This window comes from Mirounga leonina, unplaced genomic scaffold, assembly GCF_011800145.1.
Source record: "Mirounga leonina isolate KUSES-001 unplaced genomic scaffold, KU_Mleo_1.0 Mir_165, whole genome shotgun sequence".
NCBI lineage: Eukaryota > Metazoa > Chordata > Mammalia > Carnivora > Phocidae > Mirounga > Mirounga leonina.
In genome coordinates this window covers 66,857,135-66,877,975 of record NW_023270415.1, presented here as the reverse complement: position 1 = coordinate 66,877,975, position 20,841 = coordinate 66,857,135, and the positions used below count along the sequence as shown (strand labels likewise).

The 20,841-nt window shown below is 44.7% G+C and overlaps 1 protein-coding gene across 4 annotated transcripts in view; it reads left to right on the top strand.

The window, feature by feature from the left end:
* The window catches only part of MTSS1 (MTSS I-BAR domain containing 1), a 160,731-nt gene that overhangs the window by 26,394 nt on the left and 113,496 nt on the right, over positions 1 to 20,841 (top strand). For 3 of the 4 annotated variants that reach the window (XM_035011892.1, XM_035011896.1, XM_035011893.1), the window contains exon 3: positions 258 to 331. In XM_035011892.1, coding sequence (XP_034867783.1) covers positions 258 to 331 — 74 coding nt within the window. Of the gene's footprint in view, positions 1 to 257; positions 332 to 19,990; positions 20,088 to 20,841 lie in introns of those variants that run through there. The other variant, XM_035011895.1, reaches the window with a different exon arrangement.

Here is a 20,841-nt window from a genome sequence, read left to right as displayed (position 1 = left end):
GGAGGAATTGCCCACAATTACTGACCAGCCCCGAATGCACTGGGTATTTGCGGGAGAGAGTGCTAATATGGGGAGAAATGCTTCCTGAGCAAACAAGGGGGCCTGCCAAGCCCGTGCCTGTCCACGTCCAGTTGAGTCCAGTTGAGTCGTTTCTCCCAGAAGGTTGCATTCCGTTCCCTGCAGAGCTGTTAACCCTTTAGCTGTAATGAACTTGCATGAGACATTCCTCATGCTTTTGTTCTCTGTTTGCATTTTAGGACCACAGTAGTAGCAGCAGCTGCCTTCTTGGACGCCTTTCAGAAAGTGGCTGACATGGCGACCAACACACGTGGTAAGCAGATGGAGGGACGGCTTCCAGCGCGAACCGAATGCAGCATGTGGGCTCTTACCCTTGGGTGGCTTCACGGGGAGCTACAGCCGAAGTTATCAGAGCTTAGCTGACTCACGGTTTTAACTTCCTAGAAAACTCTGTGGGATTCCCCATATTGGAAGTTGCAGACAGTCCTCCAGATAACGAAGCATGTGAGAGGGGGAGTGAAAAGTAGAGAAAAGGAGGCACGGTCTGTGCGGGAGGGGGCCTGGTGTGTGGTGTGGGTCACTTTTAATGACGTGCTGGTTGCCGAGCCCGGAACCGTGTGTTTGGTTGCCGTCCTTCCCTCCTCACACGGGTTGTCTGTCCTGAGGTTTTCCTTATTCCCTTGTGGAGAGGGAAGCGGCGAGAATGATCGGATAGAGAGCATTTTTCTGCGAGGATCCCTTGTGTAAGTCGTGTCGTCTTGTGTTGTATCTGTGGGTCTCCCACATTGGACGGGCAAACCCCTTGAGACTATGACGTAGTCATGTCGAACTCCCCCAAAATGGTGCCTAGCGCATAGCAGGTGTTTAAAAGGTTTATTAAATCAATGAACAAAGGGAAATCTTGTGCAACTTTTTAAGTTTCAGTGACTAGAATAAAAACAAGAGAGGAGGTATAGAGAGAAAATGAAGCTCCCCTATCCACCGCCATTGTCAGAAAGACAACATCACTCGTAACACGGAGACCCTGTTCAAAGGGGGGTGCTTTCCTTTTCATTCCCAGGCAGGGAAGCTCTCCTGCCTCTTTCTTTTTTTTTTTTTTTTTGCCTTGTTTTTCTGGGTCTGCTTGTATACTGTCTCTTCATTGTCATGGTAACACTGGAAAACATGGGTATTGGGGGTGAGTTTTGGGGGGGTTGCTGTCAGTCCCACGAGGGTTTAGCTTCTCTGAAACACATGATGGATACCTCCAGCGGGTTTCATTTGGTACCCCTTTACCATCGGTGTCTAATTAAATATTCAAATGAATTTGCAGTGAGGATACTTCTCATTCATTCAAGAAACTTGAGAACTGCTAATATTTTAGGTACTATTATGGGACCACAAAAATCAATATATTATTTATTCTTCGTGTCCTGGAGGGGTTTGCAATTGAGTGGGGGGTAGGGAGGAGATGTGTGAATAGAGAATTTAGCGGTAGAAGTAATATGTTTAGTACAGTAATAGTAGTAGAGAAGCGTGCTGGGGGAATACAGAAAAGTGAGCAATTAGCTCAGCTCAGGGAGTCGAGGTTCTCCCAGGGGAGGTAATATTTCCCCTTATTTCCAAGACACCAACGGTGTTTCGAAAGGTTCCCTAGGAGAATGTGATGGAGGTACCAGAGCAGTGGTTAGAAGGACTTGATCTGGTTTGTCAGCTTGATAGGAGTCTTAATTCGTATCTTAATCCCTTAAAAAGTTCTTACATAGTAGACATGTGTCCATTGTACTCTTTTTACTTGGATACTATAAAGATTCTGCAACATTTAAGCCAACCATCACCACTGTTAGTGTTTTTGAGTCTATTTTCAAATAGTCTACTTCAGTGGTCTCTGGAACTGGGCTTGTCAGTCACACTGATGTCTTTCTAGAATGGCCATCAGAACGTGTCTTCCTTAAAAGAATGGCTTTACTATTTGAAAGGACAGAGATCGCTGGCGTTGCATTTTTGAGACTCTGTGATTCTTAATAAGTTTTTTATATTTTCTCTTTTTAAATTTTTTAATATTTTGTTTTTTTAAAGTTTTTTTAAGATGTTATTTATTTGACAGGGACACAGTGAGAGAGGGAACACAGGCAGCGGGGAGTGGGAGAGGGAGAAGCAGGCTTCCCGCTGAGCAGGGAGCCCGATGCGGGGCTCGATCCCAGGACCCTGAGATCATGACCTGAGCCGAAGGCAGACGCTTAACGACTGAGCCACCCAGGCGCCCCAAGTTTTTTATATTTTTATATTTAATTATTGATGGGACCCTCAAGGATGGAGGAGAGCAGCATCCCTCAAGTTCCCGTAATTGCCGACAGCAGGAACTGGGGTTTCTGCAGAGGCTGCTCCCTGGAGTGGCTCTCAGTGGGAAAGCGGAGGGCCTGCAAGTCTCATGGCTTCAGGGAGGACAAACAGAGCAACTGTCTGTGGGAAAGAAACCAGAATAGCCTCTCTGTGGCGGTGATGGAGGTGGAGTCGCAGCTTGGAAGTGAAGAACATGACAAAAGACAAATAATGTCACAGTGAACAGACCCCTGCTTTGATGTATTTTTAAACCACTTGATTTCAGGTCATTTTTAGCGATGCCAGAATAACTTTACATCTCGCGATCTCTAGAAATCCCTGTGCACTCTCTTGAGGGTGAGAACTCTCACATGACCTAAAAAGGGTATGGTTGATACAAAGAAGGTATATTTCATAGAGGTGATAAGAGAAACACGAAGGCACTTCTCGTATGGTCAACAAGCATCATAAGTGATTTTTATTAAGTTATTTTTAACTTAAAAATGGAAAAACCTAGACCATGCACTTTTGTTTAAAAAATTCATATAACAAAGTCTGTAAAGTAAAATCCACCCTCCCAGTGCCCCCTGGCAGGGATTGGGTTGAGCATCATTTATAGACTTTTTTTTTGCGTGTATAAACACGTCTGGGAGGAAGAAAGCTAGTTGCAGAACGATTTGTAGAATGGTACATGGAGTAAAGTACTTCTGGATGATCTAAAGTTAGCCCCTAAAGAACACATTTCCGTGCTTAAACACGTCTGGGAGGAAGAAAGCTAGTTGCAGAACGATTTGTAGAATGGTACATGGAGTAAAGTACTTCTGGATGATCTAAAGGTAGCCCCTAAAGAACACATTTCCGTGCTTTTACTACACGGTACGTTACAGTTACCTTTCCATGTCCATACCTGTGGATCGGCCTCATTCTTTCTAGCGCCCAAACGGAATTTCATTGTCTGGATACAGCACAGTTTCAGCATTCTGCTGCTGATGGAAATTTAGGATCTCTCTCATTTATTTGCTCTTTCAAGCCATGCAGCAGTTAATGCCCATGTATACATCCTTTGGGAGATCTGTGTGTAATCTGTTTTTAAAAGTGTGTGCATCTCCACGGAAATGGTCTGTAGAAATTGCTTCAAACTGTTTTGGTCAGCAGCAAATATACTTGGACTTAAGCTTATTAAAGGCTGTGACTCTATATGGTTTGCAGTTTGATATCTACCCTCTGCAAAAGTCCAGTTTTTTGTGTTTTTTTTTTTGTTTGTTTTTGCTTAGAGCTTTTGGATGTATTTTTTGAGTCCTTGCTCAATGTGCTAGAAGGGAATTTAAGTGCATCTCTTTTGGACAGGCATCCAGAATCTCAAGTTAGCATGTCTCTGGTTTCCAAAATATTAGCATTCCATATTGTCTCCCAAAGCTCTGAAATTCCTTTGTCCTTTTTTTTTTTTTAAAGATTTTATTTATTTATTTGAGAGAGAGAGTGAGAGAGAGAAAGAGCACAAGAGGGGGGAGCGGGAGAGGGAGAAGCAGACTCCCTGCCGAGCAGGTAGCCCGATGCGGGACTCGATCCCGGGACTCCAGGATCATGACCTGAGCCGAAGGCAGTCGCTTAACCAACTGAGCCACCCAGGCGCCCTCCTTTGTCCTTTTTAGCTAATATTTTGCACTAGCTATTAATACAATTTATTTAGGAAAAACTTTTAAAGCTATTCACTATAAGAGCAAAATTAATGTACTCATTATGTAACTTGTTAAATAGGATGTGGAAATATGTTAGAACTCTATTTTGTTCATTATACAAATGCGTATAAGTTGCTATTATATGTGTGTATTTATATTAATAATTAAACCATAATGGAATTTAAGAGTTTATTAGCACCATAATCCATAGTACAGTTTCATATTTTGTTGATTGTGCACTCTGGAATGAATATACAGTTTGTATTTAGCATGAGAGTATACCTTTTCCCATATTACTGACCACAAAGAGTTAGTGTCTAGGCATTTGCTATGCATGGAATGCCAGACTTTGTGGAGCAGAGTCCCCATCTTCTTCGTGTCCATGATGGACCAGCAAACGACCTGTCATTGGAGTTGAGAAATGTTGGACTGACTGGTATGCAGTTGTCTGAGTTATTTAAGAAAAAAAAGAAAAAAAAACTAAGGGGGTTGGGGTGGAGGGCATCTTAGCTCTGGACAGCAGAAGCACCTCTTGGGGAATAGGATTCCTGCACCTGTGAGTATGTCCTTGCACACTGGGCCCTGCCTCCTGTTTGACTGGAAGGCAGGGGTACTGAGCTGATGAAACCCTCCGCCTTAGTCAGCACTGGCCCTTTGCACCACCGCATTGTTTGGTTGTGTCCACAAGGGCCTTTGAAGAGCATAATGCTGTGTGACTTTCATTTCTGGTTGCCTCTGTGTGCCTATGTAATTACTTTATAGCTTTGAAAAACCATCTCAGGGCTGTTTAGATAATGATACACCAAACCCAGAGTGAGGAGTTTAAGATTTTATGAAGAAAGGAAATGGATCCCCAGCTGACTAGATCATCTTTAATGTCCAGAAGCCTTTGTACATCACTTTAAAAGAGTGGGCATGGTTTCGATGTTGGAAATTATGGCAACTAACCTTTATTGAATAGTAATGCGGGCTGGGCTCTGTTCTAAGAGCATCACATATGCTGAGTCTGTTCTCATAACGTGAGATACAGTGCTTGTGATCTCCATTTTAGGTGATGAAGTCAGGATAAAGAGAACTTAACCTAAACCAAGGTTACATGGCCAGTAAGTGGTAAAAGGAGTCTGGCCCAGAGCTAGATTTTAACCATTAAGTTATAATTCCTTATGTAAGGAGCTCCTGGATTTAGTATAAGCTTATATTTGCTTTTAAAGTTACTTGATCCTGAATGCATTAGAAGAATCTGTGTGGCACCTTGGAGTAACCTAGATTGGGAACTGTGATGCCTGGGTTTGTCTTCTGGTTTTGCCAACTAGGCAGCCCCTCCATCCCCCGCCCCTTATCCAAGGGGGATACTATCCAAGACCCTCACTGGATGCCTGAAACTGGGGATTGTCCCGAATGCTTTACATACTGTTTTTTCCTATATGTATATACCTATGATAAAGTTTAATTTATAAATTAGGCTCAGTAAGAGATTAACAACAAAAAGTAATAATAAAATAGACCAATCATAACAATATGGTATAATAAAAATTATGTGAATGTGGTCTTTCTATTTCTCAAAACATCTTCTTGTCCCATACTTGTTGTGATGATGAGAGATGATAAAATGCCTACGTGATGAGGTGAAGTGAGGGGAATGACGAAGGCACCATGACATAGCGTTGGGCTCCTGTTGGACCTTCTGACGATTTGTCAGGAGGAGGGTCAGCTGCTTCCAGACCACAGTTGACTGTGGGGAACTGACACCGCAGAAAGCAAAACCATGGATAAGGAGGGGACTACTGTATATTTCACTTTTCAGGGCTTTAATTTCCCCAACTCTCAAAGGGGTTTTCTTAGGACACAGAGTCCTAGATGATCATGAGGAACCTTTCTCGCTCTAATATTTTATGATTTGAAAAATCTTGTTGGCCCTATTAAGTCCATAAAATATGAATGAAGTTGGACGTCCAAATTCTCTCCCCTAGGTTATCTTTAGACTTTCCAGTTTTTGCCCTGGAGACAAAGGAGTAGAGGAAGCAACGTTAAGCATGGGATTATGGAGAGAGGGAGGGTTAGAAGAGAAAAATCAAGGCCCCCACTCAGACCTGCAGCGTGTGTTTGAGGAGGGCAGGTGGAAGCTGGAACGTTTAGGACCGCCCGCGAGGCCCAGTTGGCCGGAGGTGCACTATCTTCAGCAAGCCTGGATTGCCGAGGTTCTGTGCTTTGGTGAAGAAAGTCTCCGGGGCTTACGCTGGATAAAGCAGTAGTGGTTCTTGCAAATAGTGATGTGTTTTTAGTGTATGTTACACGTTTTTAGTATACATTTTGTTAAATGCTGTGGTCTCCAGATATGACTGCGTGGATCATAATCGCTCAGGAAGTTGGTTTTAAAATACAGATTTCGGGGATGCCTGGGTGGCTCAGTCAGTTAAGCGTCTGCCTTCTGCTCAGGTTGCGGATCCCAGGGTCCTGGGATTGAGTCCCACATGGGGGGGCTCCCTGCTCAGTGGGGGTTCTGCTTCTCCCTCTGCCCCTCCCCCCTGCTCCTGCACGCTCTCGCTTGCGCTCTCTTGCTCTCTCTCACACTGCTCTCTCTTTCAAATAAATAAAACCTTTTTTTTAAAAAAATACAAGGCAGGGCCCTGAAATCTGTATCTGTGGAATCAGGTGGGTGTGGGTAGGACCTGGGAATCTCAGATTTTTTAAAGTTCCTCGGGAGATTTTACTCCCCGGCGAGGTTTGTGCCTCTTGCCTAAGCCACCTGTCCAGCGGCATCTCTGCCAGTGGCTGGCACTTGCACCCATAGAGAAATGCTCCTGGCGCCCTGAAGCCCTTAAATTCTTTGATCCCTGTCTGCTTGCATGTGTGTGCATTCCACACCTGGAATGTCCTTCTCCCTCCGCCCCCGTCCGCCCCCTTTAGATGCTCCAGGATTTGCTGCTTGTTTTCCAAGAGCCAGGTTAGCAGTTGCGTCACTGATGATACCGATGGTCACCAGGTAGAGGGAGACTTCGGGCCTCAGGGCCTCTGCGGCACGTGCTTCTGGCTCCCTGTGTCATCCCCGGCTCCGTACTAGGATGCAGGCCCCTCCAGGACAGGCCTGCATCCAGCTCCTCTCTGAGGAGCCGGGGCACCTACATGCTCAGTGGCTCTCTGGCATTTGGCAAAGTGCAGACAATGTTTGATGAATGAATGACTGAGCGTATACAGCAGTGAGCACGCTAGCGTGGTCCTCAATGGATCCGGGTGAGGAAGGCTGTCATCCCTGGGGGCAGGAAGCTGGTGGGATGGGATCTTGGTCGGATTCCATATGGGGGTTCAGAACTTACATTGTGGTGACCCCCCTCCCTGAGGTCCAGTCTGGTGTGGAATGTGTGATTTCTTATTTCTTGTAGCTGAAGAGGGCCAAGTAATTTCATGATGCAGGCATAGGAAGGGGCAGGTGGGTGAATGGCTGGGCCCAGGGAAGAGAGAGAATCTTCCCTTCTCGGAGAGGAGGTGCTGGGAAGCTGTTCCAAGAGGCAGCCAGACTGGTTTTGTTTGCTCCTGAGTTTTATTTTAACTAGGTGGTTTGAGATTTCACTGGCCCTTAACTTCTGGCTTGACTTTGGTGTTCAGGTCAGACTCTTTCATGTAATCAGAGCCTTATGATTTCTACCTAGGAAGCTCCTCAGCCACAAACTGGGGGGTGGTGGGGGGGTTATTTAAAAAAAAATCATAAGGCCCTTCTCACAGGCCTGGAACTGAATATTCTAGTTAAAGGAATGTCGACAAATCCATTCAGTGATTCAAAATAAAAGGTTCTAAAACAGCAATCTGCTCATCTCTAGATATGACGGTAGATCATGAATGGTTATTTTGGTTACTGTCTTTGAGATTTTATTGCCTTTAGGAAAAGAGAGAACTTAAAAGTCTTTGGGAAACAAGCTCAGTTGTGTGTGTGTTTTTTTTTAAGAGCTTAGTTTGTTTTGAAAACTTCAAGGGTCGTGTATTAATTTTTCTGATGATCTTATTCTGAGGATTTACCAGATAATAGGAGAGAAAGGAGTCTAGCATAAAGCATCTTCTGGAGCCTTGGAGAGGGAGTTTTATGGAAACCTGGCAGGGGCTAATTTTGCTTAGAGCCTGTATATAGCCATAATAGGGGCACCTTAGCTCTGATTTCCTGGAGCCTGGCACATCTTAGGTGCCCAGGAAACAGTTGCTGAGATATTAAAAAAAATTTTCTGAAGTGAAACACTTCATAGCTTGCAGGGTGGATGGACCAGCAGCTGTATTCTCTCATATTTTTAAACACGAGTCTAGGTATGCTGGATGGAAGATGACCTAGAAACTCTCCATTACTTTTCATTTGCGGGGTTTTGAACTTGACTTCTCTTTTTTTTTTTTTTTAAAGATTTTATTTATTTATTTGAGAGAGAGAATGAGAGACAGAGAGCACAAGAGGGAAGAGGGTCAGAGGGAGAAGCAGACCCCCCCGCTGAGCAGGGAGCCCGATGCGGGACTCGATCCAGGGACTCCAGGATCATGACCTGAGCCGAAGGCAGTCGCTTAACCAACTGAGCCACCCAGGCGCCCCTGAACTTGACTTCTTGATTTTGATTCCCATGAATTATGCTGAGGAACCCCTAGGCACATTGTGCCCCTCTGGTAGTTAGATTTTGAAAAGTCTCACTGGTGTGATGTTGGCAGGTGTGGGGAGTAAGAACAGAGCTATGAAGAAGAAGAACATTTGTATTTGGTTCAAGTGGGAAATTGGCCGGGCAAAGAAAGAGTCACCTTTTTCTCCTATTTCTTTTTTGTTTGTTTTCCCTTTAATTGCAGGCCCAGTGCCAGGACTTGACAGGAGCTGTGTATGCTGTGGGGTCCTGGCCCTGTGGAGCTTTTAGTCTGGGCCAGGCTGTTCTGTGAAATGCTGGAAATGTTCTGCGTTTTCACTGTCCAATATGGTAGTTACTTTTGCCACAGGTGGTTTTTTGGGCACCTGAAATGTGGCTAGTGTAACTGAGGAACTGAATGCCTGATTTTTTACATTTTAATTAATTTTAATTATATGTAACTTACAACTTTGCTGAGGGCTGTTTGCACCCCAATCTGGGATAGTAGCTTCAGGAATTTCCATCAGCTTCTCAAGCCACTCCATGCTGAAATGTGTGCGTGTGTAGGAGTACATATCCATCTATTTTTGTATTTTATTTTATTTATTTATTTTTTTTTAAAGATTTTTTTTTTAAATTTATTTATTAGAGAGAGAGAGTGAGAGAGAGAGCGCAAGAGGAGAAAGGGTTGGAGGGAGAAGCAGACTCCCCGCCGAGCAGGGAGCCCGATGTGGGACTCGATCCCGGGACTCCGGGATCATGACCTGAGCCGAAGGCAGTCGCTTAACCGACTGAGCCACCCAGGCGCCCTATTTTTGTATTTTAATACCTGTCATAGTCTCAATCTTACATGAAGTACAAATAAAAAATTTGTAAGTTGTTGCTTTTTATAATAATATTTAAGCTAAAAAGTGTGCCTATTATGTAAACCACTCCAGGATATAAATTCTCCATCTCCTAGAGAGATTTTGGAGTTGTCTTTGACCTACAAAGGGATGACGTAAAAACATAATGCCTTTTTAAGTGGGTTCATAAATGCATACCTGCTTGTGGGTTTCACTGTTTTGATGCTTTTCCACTCTGATAGACCTTGAGTCATTTTAACTCATTACCACAGTACATTTAAGCTTACACATTCTGCTTGGGATAAAACAACTTTTTAAAAATTGGCCCCATGGTGAGGGGGCGGGGGCGCTGTCATTTAAGTGTCTGACTCTTGATTTCGGCTCAGGTCATGATCTCAGGGTCCTGGGATTGAGCCCCACTTGGGCTCTGCGCCGAGGGGAGTTTCAGGATTCTCTCTCTCCCTCTGCCCCTCCCCCTGCTCACATGCCTGCAATCTTTCTTTCTCTCTCTCTCTCAAATAAATAAATCTTTAAAAAACATAAAAGTGGCCCTATGAAGGTGAAGTTTGTCTTACCATTTTCCATTTTTTATTTTTTAATTTGATTTTTTAAAGATTTCATTTATTTATTTGACAGAGAGAGACACCGTGAGAAAGGGAACACAAGCAGGGGGAGTGGGAGAGGGAGAAGCAGGCTTCCCGCCGAGCAGGGAGCCCGATGTGGGGCTTGATCCCAGGACCCTGGGATCATGACCTGAGCCAAAGGCAGACGCTTAACGACTGAGCCACCCAGGCGCCCCCCATTTTCCATTTTTTAAACGTGATTATTTTTTGGTTCTCTTGATATGAAATTCAGCCTTGGTGTTGAGTCTAGCATAGTAAGGAGGCATGTGTATTTTAAACTTTTTTTTCTTTTACAAATCACGCTGTAGGTAAGGACAAGAAATAAAGGAATTCATATGTTTATTAAATATATTTTATAAATTTTAAAAAATCTTCCCTTTTCCCCCTCTGTTTTTTGGTTGTAGGAGTTCAGAGGTGGGTGTTAACATATGCAATTATTTTGGTGGGCCAATTTGTATATTCCAGGAGATTGGGATCTTCTGAACTGGGCATTACTGGTGATAGAATGAAATCCATCCTTTCTGATCCCACTGATCTTTCCTTAATGTTAAAACTGATGCTTGACCAGCAGTACTGTTCCCCGCTCTACAGGTGGCCTTTTCTTACTGATGTTTGGCTGAGTGGCAACAGTTGCCTGCGACGAACCACCTTCACTGTGGTTAGCCAGTGTCCCGCCAGTGCCGTGTTTGACTTTTCACTCTTTTCCTGAAAGGACACTTGCAACGGTGGTTATTGTGCTTTGGCCTCAAAGGCACGAACATGAGTCCCACTTGAACGTAAGCCTACCTGGGTGTCTGGAGCAGGATGTCACCAGCATCCTGAAATCCCGTACGTAACAGGGAGAGCTGGGGATGTCCGAATTCCACCCCGGAGCCCGTGTGTCCTGCTAAGGCTTGTCCCACCACTAACCCGAGAGAAACATCTGTCCGTGCTCAGTGACATCACCCTGTTTGGCCCCAGTGTATTTTCCCAGACGATGCTTGAGTGTGATGTGTGCTGGTTTCTGTCTAACCTCAGCAGCCTTAGTAAATGCCGGCGAATACTCGACACGGGGGTGAAGGCGATGGCGGCGGCAGGGAGGAAGGTCCAGGCACGGAGAGGATGTGTGTTTTTATGGGTGACTGGGTCGATCTGTGCAGCGTCGTTATTTGTGTCGTTAGGCAGTTTACATAATGAAGTGGTTTGCTCAGCAGTTCCATCCTTCCAGCTTGCCCGGCTGTCTGCATTTTGTACACGAGCCCTGAGGACTCTCCCCCTTCTCCCTCTCTCCTCTCCATCCTCATTCTTTCCCTTTGTTCTTTGTTTTGGCTTAATAACTAATACTCCACCCCACCCTGCTGTTGCATACAACCATGTGGTTGTTACTTGAGTAAAATATGGATTAGCATTCATGGGAGGATGCAATTATTTTAGTTCATACAGATGAAGCAAGTTTTTTTTTTTTTTTTAATTTAAACAATATTTTCATGGGAAAGATCATTTGCCATAGAGTTGTGAACTTGGTCTGGTCTGCCCACCTCAGATAAAAATAACCGTTTGGAATGTAAATGTGAACTTGAAGACACTTGAAGTTGTCAAAACTAGTATTTTTCTACGATGAGCCTATTCTGCCTGATTGCAAGCTGCCTGTTCTCCGCTCCCTCTGATAAAGCCCCAGCCTAAAACTTGCACGAGGTATGAAAACTCCTCTGAACTGACATTATCACTTTAACTGTACATGTGTGCTCTCCTGGAGGGGGAAAAAAAATAGGATGTTGAGAAACAGCTCTGAGAATACAGACTATTCAAAAGATATTCTTCTGATACATTTTAAAGAAATTCGATTTTTATGCACTACTTTTAGAAACCTATCTGTGGCTTAAGGTGAGAATGATCTGGAGTTTTTTTGTTTTTTTAATCTAACCCTGTGGTCTTTCATTTTTAAGATGGTACAGGGTTTTTCTTATAGACCACCTAGTGTCTGGTGCAACCTTTTCATTTTTAGGGGGCAAAGTCACTTGCCCAAGGCCACGCAGCTGGAAGGGGCTCACGGTTGAGGGGGGTTGTCCTGCTAGCCTTCTGTCTCCTGGTTTCCCCTGAAAGCCGCATGGTAAACGGCTTGTTCACTTTGTCCCTTGGTTTAATGCTAAGGATATTCAAGTAGGAAATAACATGAGCTGTGGGGAAAAAAAAATCTCTGCTTTCAGTCGATTATTTGTAAGGATTTTTGTTTGCTTATTTGTTTCCGCAGGACCCTTGGTCAACTGGTTTTCGAAAGCCATTTTCCACTTCTATTTTGGTCCTTCGTTTTTCTAATGGAAGATGCTTTTGTTTTCTTTTAGCTCTGTGTCTGTTCGAGGCGGGGCTGTTTTGCTTAAATTTGGAGCAAAAACATATTGCTATATTTGACATAAGCATATTTATCTGTAAGAATAACGAGATTTCTTTCGTCTGCGTTGTCTTATTGCAAATCTACCTCCATCCACGCGTGTGTGCACGTAAACATGCGCCCACATACAGTCGCACACATGATATGTTTTTTGATTCCCAAACGTTTAAAATTGCCACGGGACTCTTATTTCTAGTAAAAGATCCTGCTGTGGAAATCTGCAGCATTTCCTGCTGTGTGTGCCAGGGCCCGGGGACCCTGGTTGCCATGGAAACTAACATCCAGCCGCTGGGTGGTACTTCCCTTTAGAGCTGCGTTTGAGTGCATTTCACAGTCCAATACAATGCTGATGCTTCTCCCTTTAAAACAAGGAGAGGGGGGAAAATCTGAGTGATTACAAATTTATTTTTATTTTTTTATTTTTTAAAGATTTTATTTATTTATTTGACAGTGAGCGAGGGAACACAAGCAGGGGGAGTGGGAGAGGGAGAAGCAGGCTTCCCGCCCAGCAGGGAGTGCGACGCGGGGCTCGATCCCACGACCCCGGGATCCTGACCTGAGCTGAAGGCAGACGCCCAACGACTGAGCTACCCAGGCGCCCCAGAGTGATTACAAATTTTTAAAAAAATGCTATTTCTGCGAAGGTAGAAAGAGACCTTAATATGCACCCTTTTCATGAGTGTCACCCAGAGGTGGCCAAGAGGTATCTGATAAAATACAGAAGAATTTCGGGGGAGGTGGTGAAAGTGGAACCTTTGCCCTGAGCGGGGGATCTGTAGGCTTCTCTTTGGGAATGACGGCAGGGCGGGCTGACATGGCCCTTTATCCCGTTGACTCTGGCTGAGTCCGTTTGATTTGTCTGAAGGGCTTGAGAGCAGACAAAAGACCAGCTTTCTGCATGTTCCCCGCCCCCTCCCCCCCTTCCTGCATTTCCTGACCCCTCTCTCTCAGAACCTGCCCAGAGAACCGGATCAGAGAGCCTGGAGAGCTTGCCTGAATTTTAGCCCTGGATTTGCCAGTTGAGCACGTGGTTGCCATCTGTGCTTGTTGAAAGGCGGATGCTGATGATGAGAGTGATCCTTCATTGGGATAATACGGTTTAAAGCCAAGTGCAAGATGGGCTGCTTGTACGAGAATCGGAAGGTCTCATGAGCCATGTGAACACAGCTCCTGACTTCCCAGTGGTTTGGTGGCCCATCGGTCACTGGCCACAGGTGGGCCTACAGCACATCCTCCAGGGAGGTGGCAGATACCCAGCCCCAGGTTCCCACTGCCTGTGAACAGACTCCATGAGATGGAGGGAGAGTAAGATGGGCCCCAACCTTGTTTAGATGGACGCCTAGTGCTCTGACATCTGTTTTTCCAAATGTGTTTGTACAAAGCAAATGCTGGGAGTGGATGATCTTCAGAAACAGCAAGATGGACCAGAGCCTTTGCCTGTCACAGGTGGTGGGGATCTCAGTCCAGCCGTGGCCTTGAGGATTCAACTAGCCCTCCAGCTGCTTTATCTTGAGGTGGTAGCAACTCCATTTTGCAAACAAGGGAAACCAGCTTGGTGACTCGCAGTGACTTGGTTAAAATGTCACACAACTTCGAAGCCGCAGAGCCTGGAGTGTGTGTCTGCTCTGCGTGACCCTCAGTCCCACATTCTTTCCACCTGAGAGATCAGTTGTATATATAGAACCATCTCGGGATTGAGACCAGCATTTCTTCATCGTGGCACTATTGACATGTTGGGCTGGATAATTGTTTGTTAGGACTGTGCATTGTGGGATGTTTGGCAGCATCCCTGGTCCATCCCCCACTTGTGAAAACTGAAAATGTCTCTCAACATTGTCCTCTGGGGGTTAAAACGGTCCTGAAGAGAACCTTTGAACTAGACCCTTCAGGTATTTTCATATGGCGGTTTGACGGAATCATGGCTGTGCCTTTTCTTGACGCAGTTGTGGAGAACTTGGTTCATTTAAGCTAGGTTTTAAGTTATTTATAACCGTGTTTTGATTTTAGAAGTTTGACAGGTCATGCAATTGTTTCATCCGAGCAATGACCACTGTGCTAAGTCGTGGATAAAACTTTGTGAAGAGTCCACATCTTACCAAAAAAGATTGCTCCTTTTCAACAGAAGGTCATTTCCCAGTGTGAAAATATGCATAGTGTTTTAAAAGATTAAGTTGAATCAGAACAGTGGTGGAGACGAACGGAGGGTTTTCGTTCCCGCTGGGCTGGCTTCCTTCACGGAGAGGTGGCTTGGCAGAGGAAGAGCCTGGGTCAGGATGCGGGCATGAGGTCGGTGCTGCCCGGTCACATCTGGGTGGCCTTGGTGGATCAATCCGATCGGACACACCTCAGCTTTGTTGTCTATGGAGGACAGTGGGTTCGGCCATCCCTGCCTGTCAGGGTGATCGTGGAGCTCGCTTGACGCTGTGGCTCTGAAAGCCCCCAGCAGCTATGACACAAGGTCATGTGTTCCTGTGTCACGTAATTTCTGGGGGTCCTGCCCACATCAGACCGGTGGCTCCTTGGCTTCTTCTTAGAAACCAACACTCCTGTCTGATTCCACTGTTGCTTGCCCTGTCTCCTACCTCTGCCTGTGCCTCTGGATCTCTTTACGTCTCTAAGTTTCCTCCGAAAGACCTCTGACATTTTAAAAGTTCCCTTTATTCTCTGGGCTCTGTTATTATTTTGTTTATTACTAATACAGTTTATTTTTTTGTTTATAAATGAGTATTTACATAATTCAAATATTACATGTAATTATATTATGTTGCTATTAGATTTGGGGTATTGTAATGGTAACTTGAATGAATTTTTTTAAATGTTTTATTTTTTTCAAGCTTTATCGAAGTATGATTGACAAATAACTATATTTAGGTTGTGATTTTTTTTTAAGGTGTACATCATGATGATTTCATATACTTAGACATGAAATGATGACCATGATTAAGTTAATTAACAAACCCATCACCTGACATGATTACCATTTTTAAAAAATGAATTTTGAGAATTTTAGTTGCCTCTCGCATGCCCCCGGCCTGGGGAATCTCCCCTTCCCCACCTTGGCATTCACTTGGAATGTTCCTTTCCTTCTCTCACACACACCCTGGCTGATCCTCTAAGGTTGCTCTCAGGCAGTTTCTCCTCTGGAAAGCCTTTTCTTGGTCCTTAACTGGGCTAGAGGCTGCCCTGCTTTGCTCCAACCCCAGAACCTGGGCTCCACCTGCCCATCACTGTTCCCTTACGAACCTCTGAGCTTCTTCAAGGCAAGGACTCATTCACTGATTACACTACAGAGCACGCTGGTGTGCCCTGTCTTTTTTTTTTTTTTTCCTTAATTAAGATGAAGTTCATATAACATAAAACTGTTTTAAAGCGAATAGTTTGGTGTCATTTCATTTATTTACAGTGTTGTACAACTGCCTCCTCTGTCTGGTTCCAAAGCATGTTTATCACCTCAGATTAATCCCTGCACCCAGGGTGATGGAAAAGTTGTGGAGGTGGATGGTGGTGAGGGTTGTACAACAGTGTGAATATACTGTAACGCCATTGAACTCTACACTTAAAAATGGTTATAATGTTGGGGTGCCATTGAACTCTACACTTAAAAATGGTTATAATGTTGGGGTGCCACTGAACTCTACACTTAAAAATGGTTATAATGTTGGGGTGCCTGGGTGGCTCAGTCGGTTAAGCATCTGCCTTCGGTCAGGTCATGATCCCAGGGGCCTGGGATTGAGCCCCACATCGGGCTCCTGGCTCAGCTGGGAGCCTGCTTCTCCTCTCCCTCTGCTGCTTCCCCTGCTTGTTATGTTCTTTCTCTCTCAAATAAATAAAATCTTTTTTAATTTTTATTTTTTTATTTTATTTTTTTATTTTATTTTTTAAAGATTTTATTTATTTGAGAGAGAGAGAATGAGAGAGAGCACATGAGAGGGGGGAGGGGCAGAGGGAGAAGCAGACTTCCTGCCGAGCAGGGAGCCTGATGCGGGACTCGATCCTGGGACTCCAGGATCATGACCTGAGCCGAAGGCAGTCGCTTAACCAACTGAGCCACTCAGGTGCCCAATAAAATCTTTTTTTTAAAATGGTGATAATGCACAGAGGATTTTTAGGGCAGTAAAAATTCTCTTGTGTCATACCATACTGATGAATACATGACATTATCCATTTGTCCAAGTTCACAGAACGTACAACACCAAGGATGAACCCTAATTTAACTGTGCACTTTGGGTGATAATGATGTACCAGAGTCAGTTCATCAGTTATAACACATGTACACTCTGGTGGGGGATATTGATAATGGGAGGCTGTGCATTTGTGGTGATAAGGGCGTATATGGGAAATCTGTCCCTTCTCCATTTTGCTATGAACCTAAAATGGCTCTAAAAAATAAAATCTTAAAGAGATGGCTGTGATGCTAAATTTTACGTTAGGTATATTTTACCACAAAAAAACCAAAAGCCCATACACATTAAGCAGGTAATCCCTATCTTCCTCTTGTCCACTCCCTCCACTAGTATCTGGCAGTCACCCTGCCGATGTTTTGTATTTTTTTCATCATTATATCCTTAGCCCCCAACATGGTTGTTGCTGAATAAAACTTTGGTCAGTGATGAGCTTTTACTCTAGCACTGATTTATCTTTGTGTATTTCTTCAACAGCCACATAATGAGAAAAGTTATCTTTAAGGAAATTTCTTTGAAATGTTTCCCTAGTATTTAAGAATTTTCTACTTCTCCACCGATATCTGCATAGTAGTGCCTCTGGAACCAAAGCTACTTTTGTATTTATCTGCGCATCTTTGTTATTTTTAGTTGATATTTTGGGTTGATAATGGTGGTCCTGGTTCTGTTCCTGGTGGCATCCATCTGACACACTCAGAAACAAAGACTGAAACAAAGACTTACTGAATCTTTCAAATACATGTAGTGATGGCCAAATACATGCTTTTTCTTAGGATGTTAAAATTTTCAAATACTGTTTCTTTTATGGAGGAGAAAAAAATGTAGCCATCCTTTCAGAAATTAATATTTTTAAGCCGATTTCTTCCTTGAAGTATGTTAGTCTTTTTCTTTAGGCTCACAACTCATAAAATCTTGTTCTTCCCTGTTGCTCTATAATTTATAAAATTGTATTGCAGTTGGCTTGGGTAGAATTTACTTAAGCATAGTTGAGCCTTTAGATTTTCTTTCTGGCATGGACAAAAGCCTCATTAATTATGAATATGAATTCCTTTTGCAAAATGACAAGATTGAACATTTCCTCATGCCAATATCCCAGCTGTCTCATTCTGATGCTCAACAAAGACTTTTAGAGATTGTCTTTAATGGCCGTGCTATCAGATACTTAAAAAAAAAAAAAAAAGAGAGAGAAACTAAAAAGAATGCAAAATAGCTTACAGTTTTGTTTTTCGAGAAAAAATAATGAAAGGTTTTTGTTTTAGTGCGGACGTTTTCTACTCTTGTAATGCATTTGTGGGCTCGAAGATTTGACCATGGCTACAAACCAAAGGATCATTCCTTCTCTCTAAAGTGTAGGTACAAAATTCCATTTGTTTAGATGACCAGTACTTGGAGTCCCGAGGCTCAGGTCACCTTTCGCCCTCTGACCAGCCGAAGCTCACTCTTGGTCTCGTGACGGAGATGGCAGTGGGCGTTGGTAGCCAGCCAGCGCTGAGCCCTCACCGCGCTGGTGCTGATTCATTATGGCCTCCCCACGTTCGCAGGGGGTAGCTAGCGTCTGTTACCACCACCGGAGGGGGCGAACTGGGGCTTCAGTCCAAAGCCTCCAGAGGCTATGAGCCACCATATTCTGTTGTCTCGGTCCTGAGTGTGTCTGTTCAGCCATCGCTTGACCAATCTCAGTGCAATGGTTTTTCATATTCTCACTTGCCCTGCATCCTGTGGTGTTTGCTGCTAGAGAAATTGACCCAGATATGGCAGGTGGTTCCTTGGAGTAGGACCCTTGGAAGAGGTGTTTTCACCTCTGGCCTCCAGCTGTGGTTTTCTTGTCTGGAGATGGATCTGTGTTGTTGCATTCCTTCCAGGCTGTCAAGGAAGCCAGCACTCCTGGAAATTCCCTCCTAAGTTCGGAGCCTTAAGGGCCAGGGAGTGCGCTGCGTGCCTGTGCCTGTGTTTGATATTAAGGCTGCAGGCTGTTGGAAACCTTTTTTATGTTCCCAATTCCTTGAGGGGCGGATGTCTGGTGTCGCCACTCCTCTTCCATTTTTTTAAAATTTAAATTTGTTGTTTATTGTTTATTTGCTTACTTTAACCGGAAGCTCTGTAACATTACACATGAGCCAATCCTGCTTAAGTCCCATGAAAATAACCTGGGGCCGGACCGCTCAGTGTGCAGTTGCTTCATTACTTTAGGAAACCTCAGGATTGGAACCAAGGTGCACTGGTTCGGCCGGAGGCTGAGGAAGGAAGGGCGGACGACCGTTTGGCAGCGTTAGAAAAGCAAGACAAAGCAGTCATCCATAGTTCAAAGCCCATCCATTTTTGGTTTTTTTTGCCGAGAACATGGTTAGGGGTGTAATTTGGCTTCAGAGCCCCTCCTTGTTTTCTTGGACTGTGTTTAGTATGCATTTGGCTTCAAACGCTGTTTCCCATTGTTGCGTCTGTTCCTGTGCTGTGTTGTCGTCCCTTCCCTGCGTTGTTCTCCGTCTCTGAGGTGGGGACTGCTGTTCCAGCTGCCCAGAGCTGGCCCTGCCGTCAGCCCCGGCCCGGGCAGCCGGCCTTCACCCTTGGCCTTCCGTCCAGCAGCCTGGCCTCGCCCTCCCCGGCCCCAGGCTTCCTGCTCCCTCCCAAGGGCCAGACTGGCCCCTCCAGTGGCCTCTTTGCTGCATTTTTGCCCTGCAGGCATGAGGCAATGGCCAGAGCGGTCCTGTTCCCTCTCGCAGCCTCAGAACCAAGCACTTACGCTCTGGAATGGGGCCGCGGTTCCCTGCCTCTGTGCTTCTCCTCATACCTGTGACCTTGCAGACGGAGGGCGGGAGGCACGTTAGTTCCGGATCCCAGCTGCTTTGCCACTGCTGATGGCTGTGTCGCCCCCAGGGAGCACCAGCCAGTCAGTAAATAGGGCTGACCCCGGCACGAGGGAGGCTGCTGGAGGGGGGCACGCGTGCGGATGAACCCTGCTCTCACTCCACAGAAACACGGCCCCTGAAATCATGTCAGTGTGAATTGTAAAAGAGGGTATATTTTTTTGGTGTGAATGGTTAGAGTTGAGAAATTGCACAGTGTGCTGGTTAAGAACCTTCAATTTGGGTTGAACCCTGGCCTGTGCTTTCTTTCTTTTTTTTTTCTTTGGCAGCGTGACCTTTGGCAAACGGCTCTAATCTCTGCATACCTCAGTTTTCTGGTCTGTAAATTAGATGCAATGATAGCACCCATGTAGGGCTGCAGGGAAATCTCTGTGTGTGTGAGAGAGAGAAGGGCCTAGTTCAGGGCCTGGTCCATAGCAGACTTTACATGATAGCTATTATTTTTTTTTAAGATTTTATTTATTTATTTGAGAGAGAGCCTGAGCAGAGGGAGAGGGAGAAGCAGACTCCCCACTGAGCAGGGAGCTGATGTGGGGCTCGATCCCAGGACCCTGGGATCGTGACCTGAACTGAAGACAGACGCTTAGCCGACTGAGCCACCCCAGCAACTGTTATCATGAAGATGGTAAGCTACTACTTACTTGTCTGTATGTGTGAATGTGTCAGGCAGTATGCTGTGCTTGCTGTAGATTATGTTAATTAATCTTTATACAAGGTCGTTCTGAGAGAGGTGGTATTGATTTACACAGTGGTCAGGTTCCCTGAAATAATTTGAAATATATTTAGGATGGGTACATTTTCATTGTGGATATTTAAAAAACTTCCACACACTCCAAACACACTCTCTCTCTCTCTCTCTCTCTCTCTCTCTCTCTCTCACACACACACACACACACACACACACACACACATACCCAAAAAACAACTGGGTGTGGCATAAAAGCAGTACCTTTCATGACTGATGGATGATCCTGGGTGTAAGATTAGTTACTTGAGTTTGTCATTTGCCTTTTTTTTTTTTTTTTTTTTTTTTTAAAGAATGCCACAGCTTCCTGTGTTGTTTTAGATTTGATAGACACATTTGTGTAAGGTTTCCAAGGTCCAGCTTTTCACTCAGCAGGAAGCTGAGCACAATAATCCTCCTTTTTGTTTGCAATGCTGAACCTTGGAGTCTACTCCATGGCGGGGGTGGCGGGAAACGTTTCTACTCTGTGCTCTGCCACTTAATCCCCAGGTGGCCTTGAAGAGATTATTAACTTGCTTAAATGTGATTGAGGAGCTCCCTTTCTGTGGTCCAAAGAAACCACTATTCTGGCCGTGAGGGTCTTTGTGGCCTGGTGTATTCTTCCTCCCGTAGGAATCAAGTCTGGGGTAAGGGC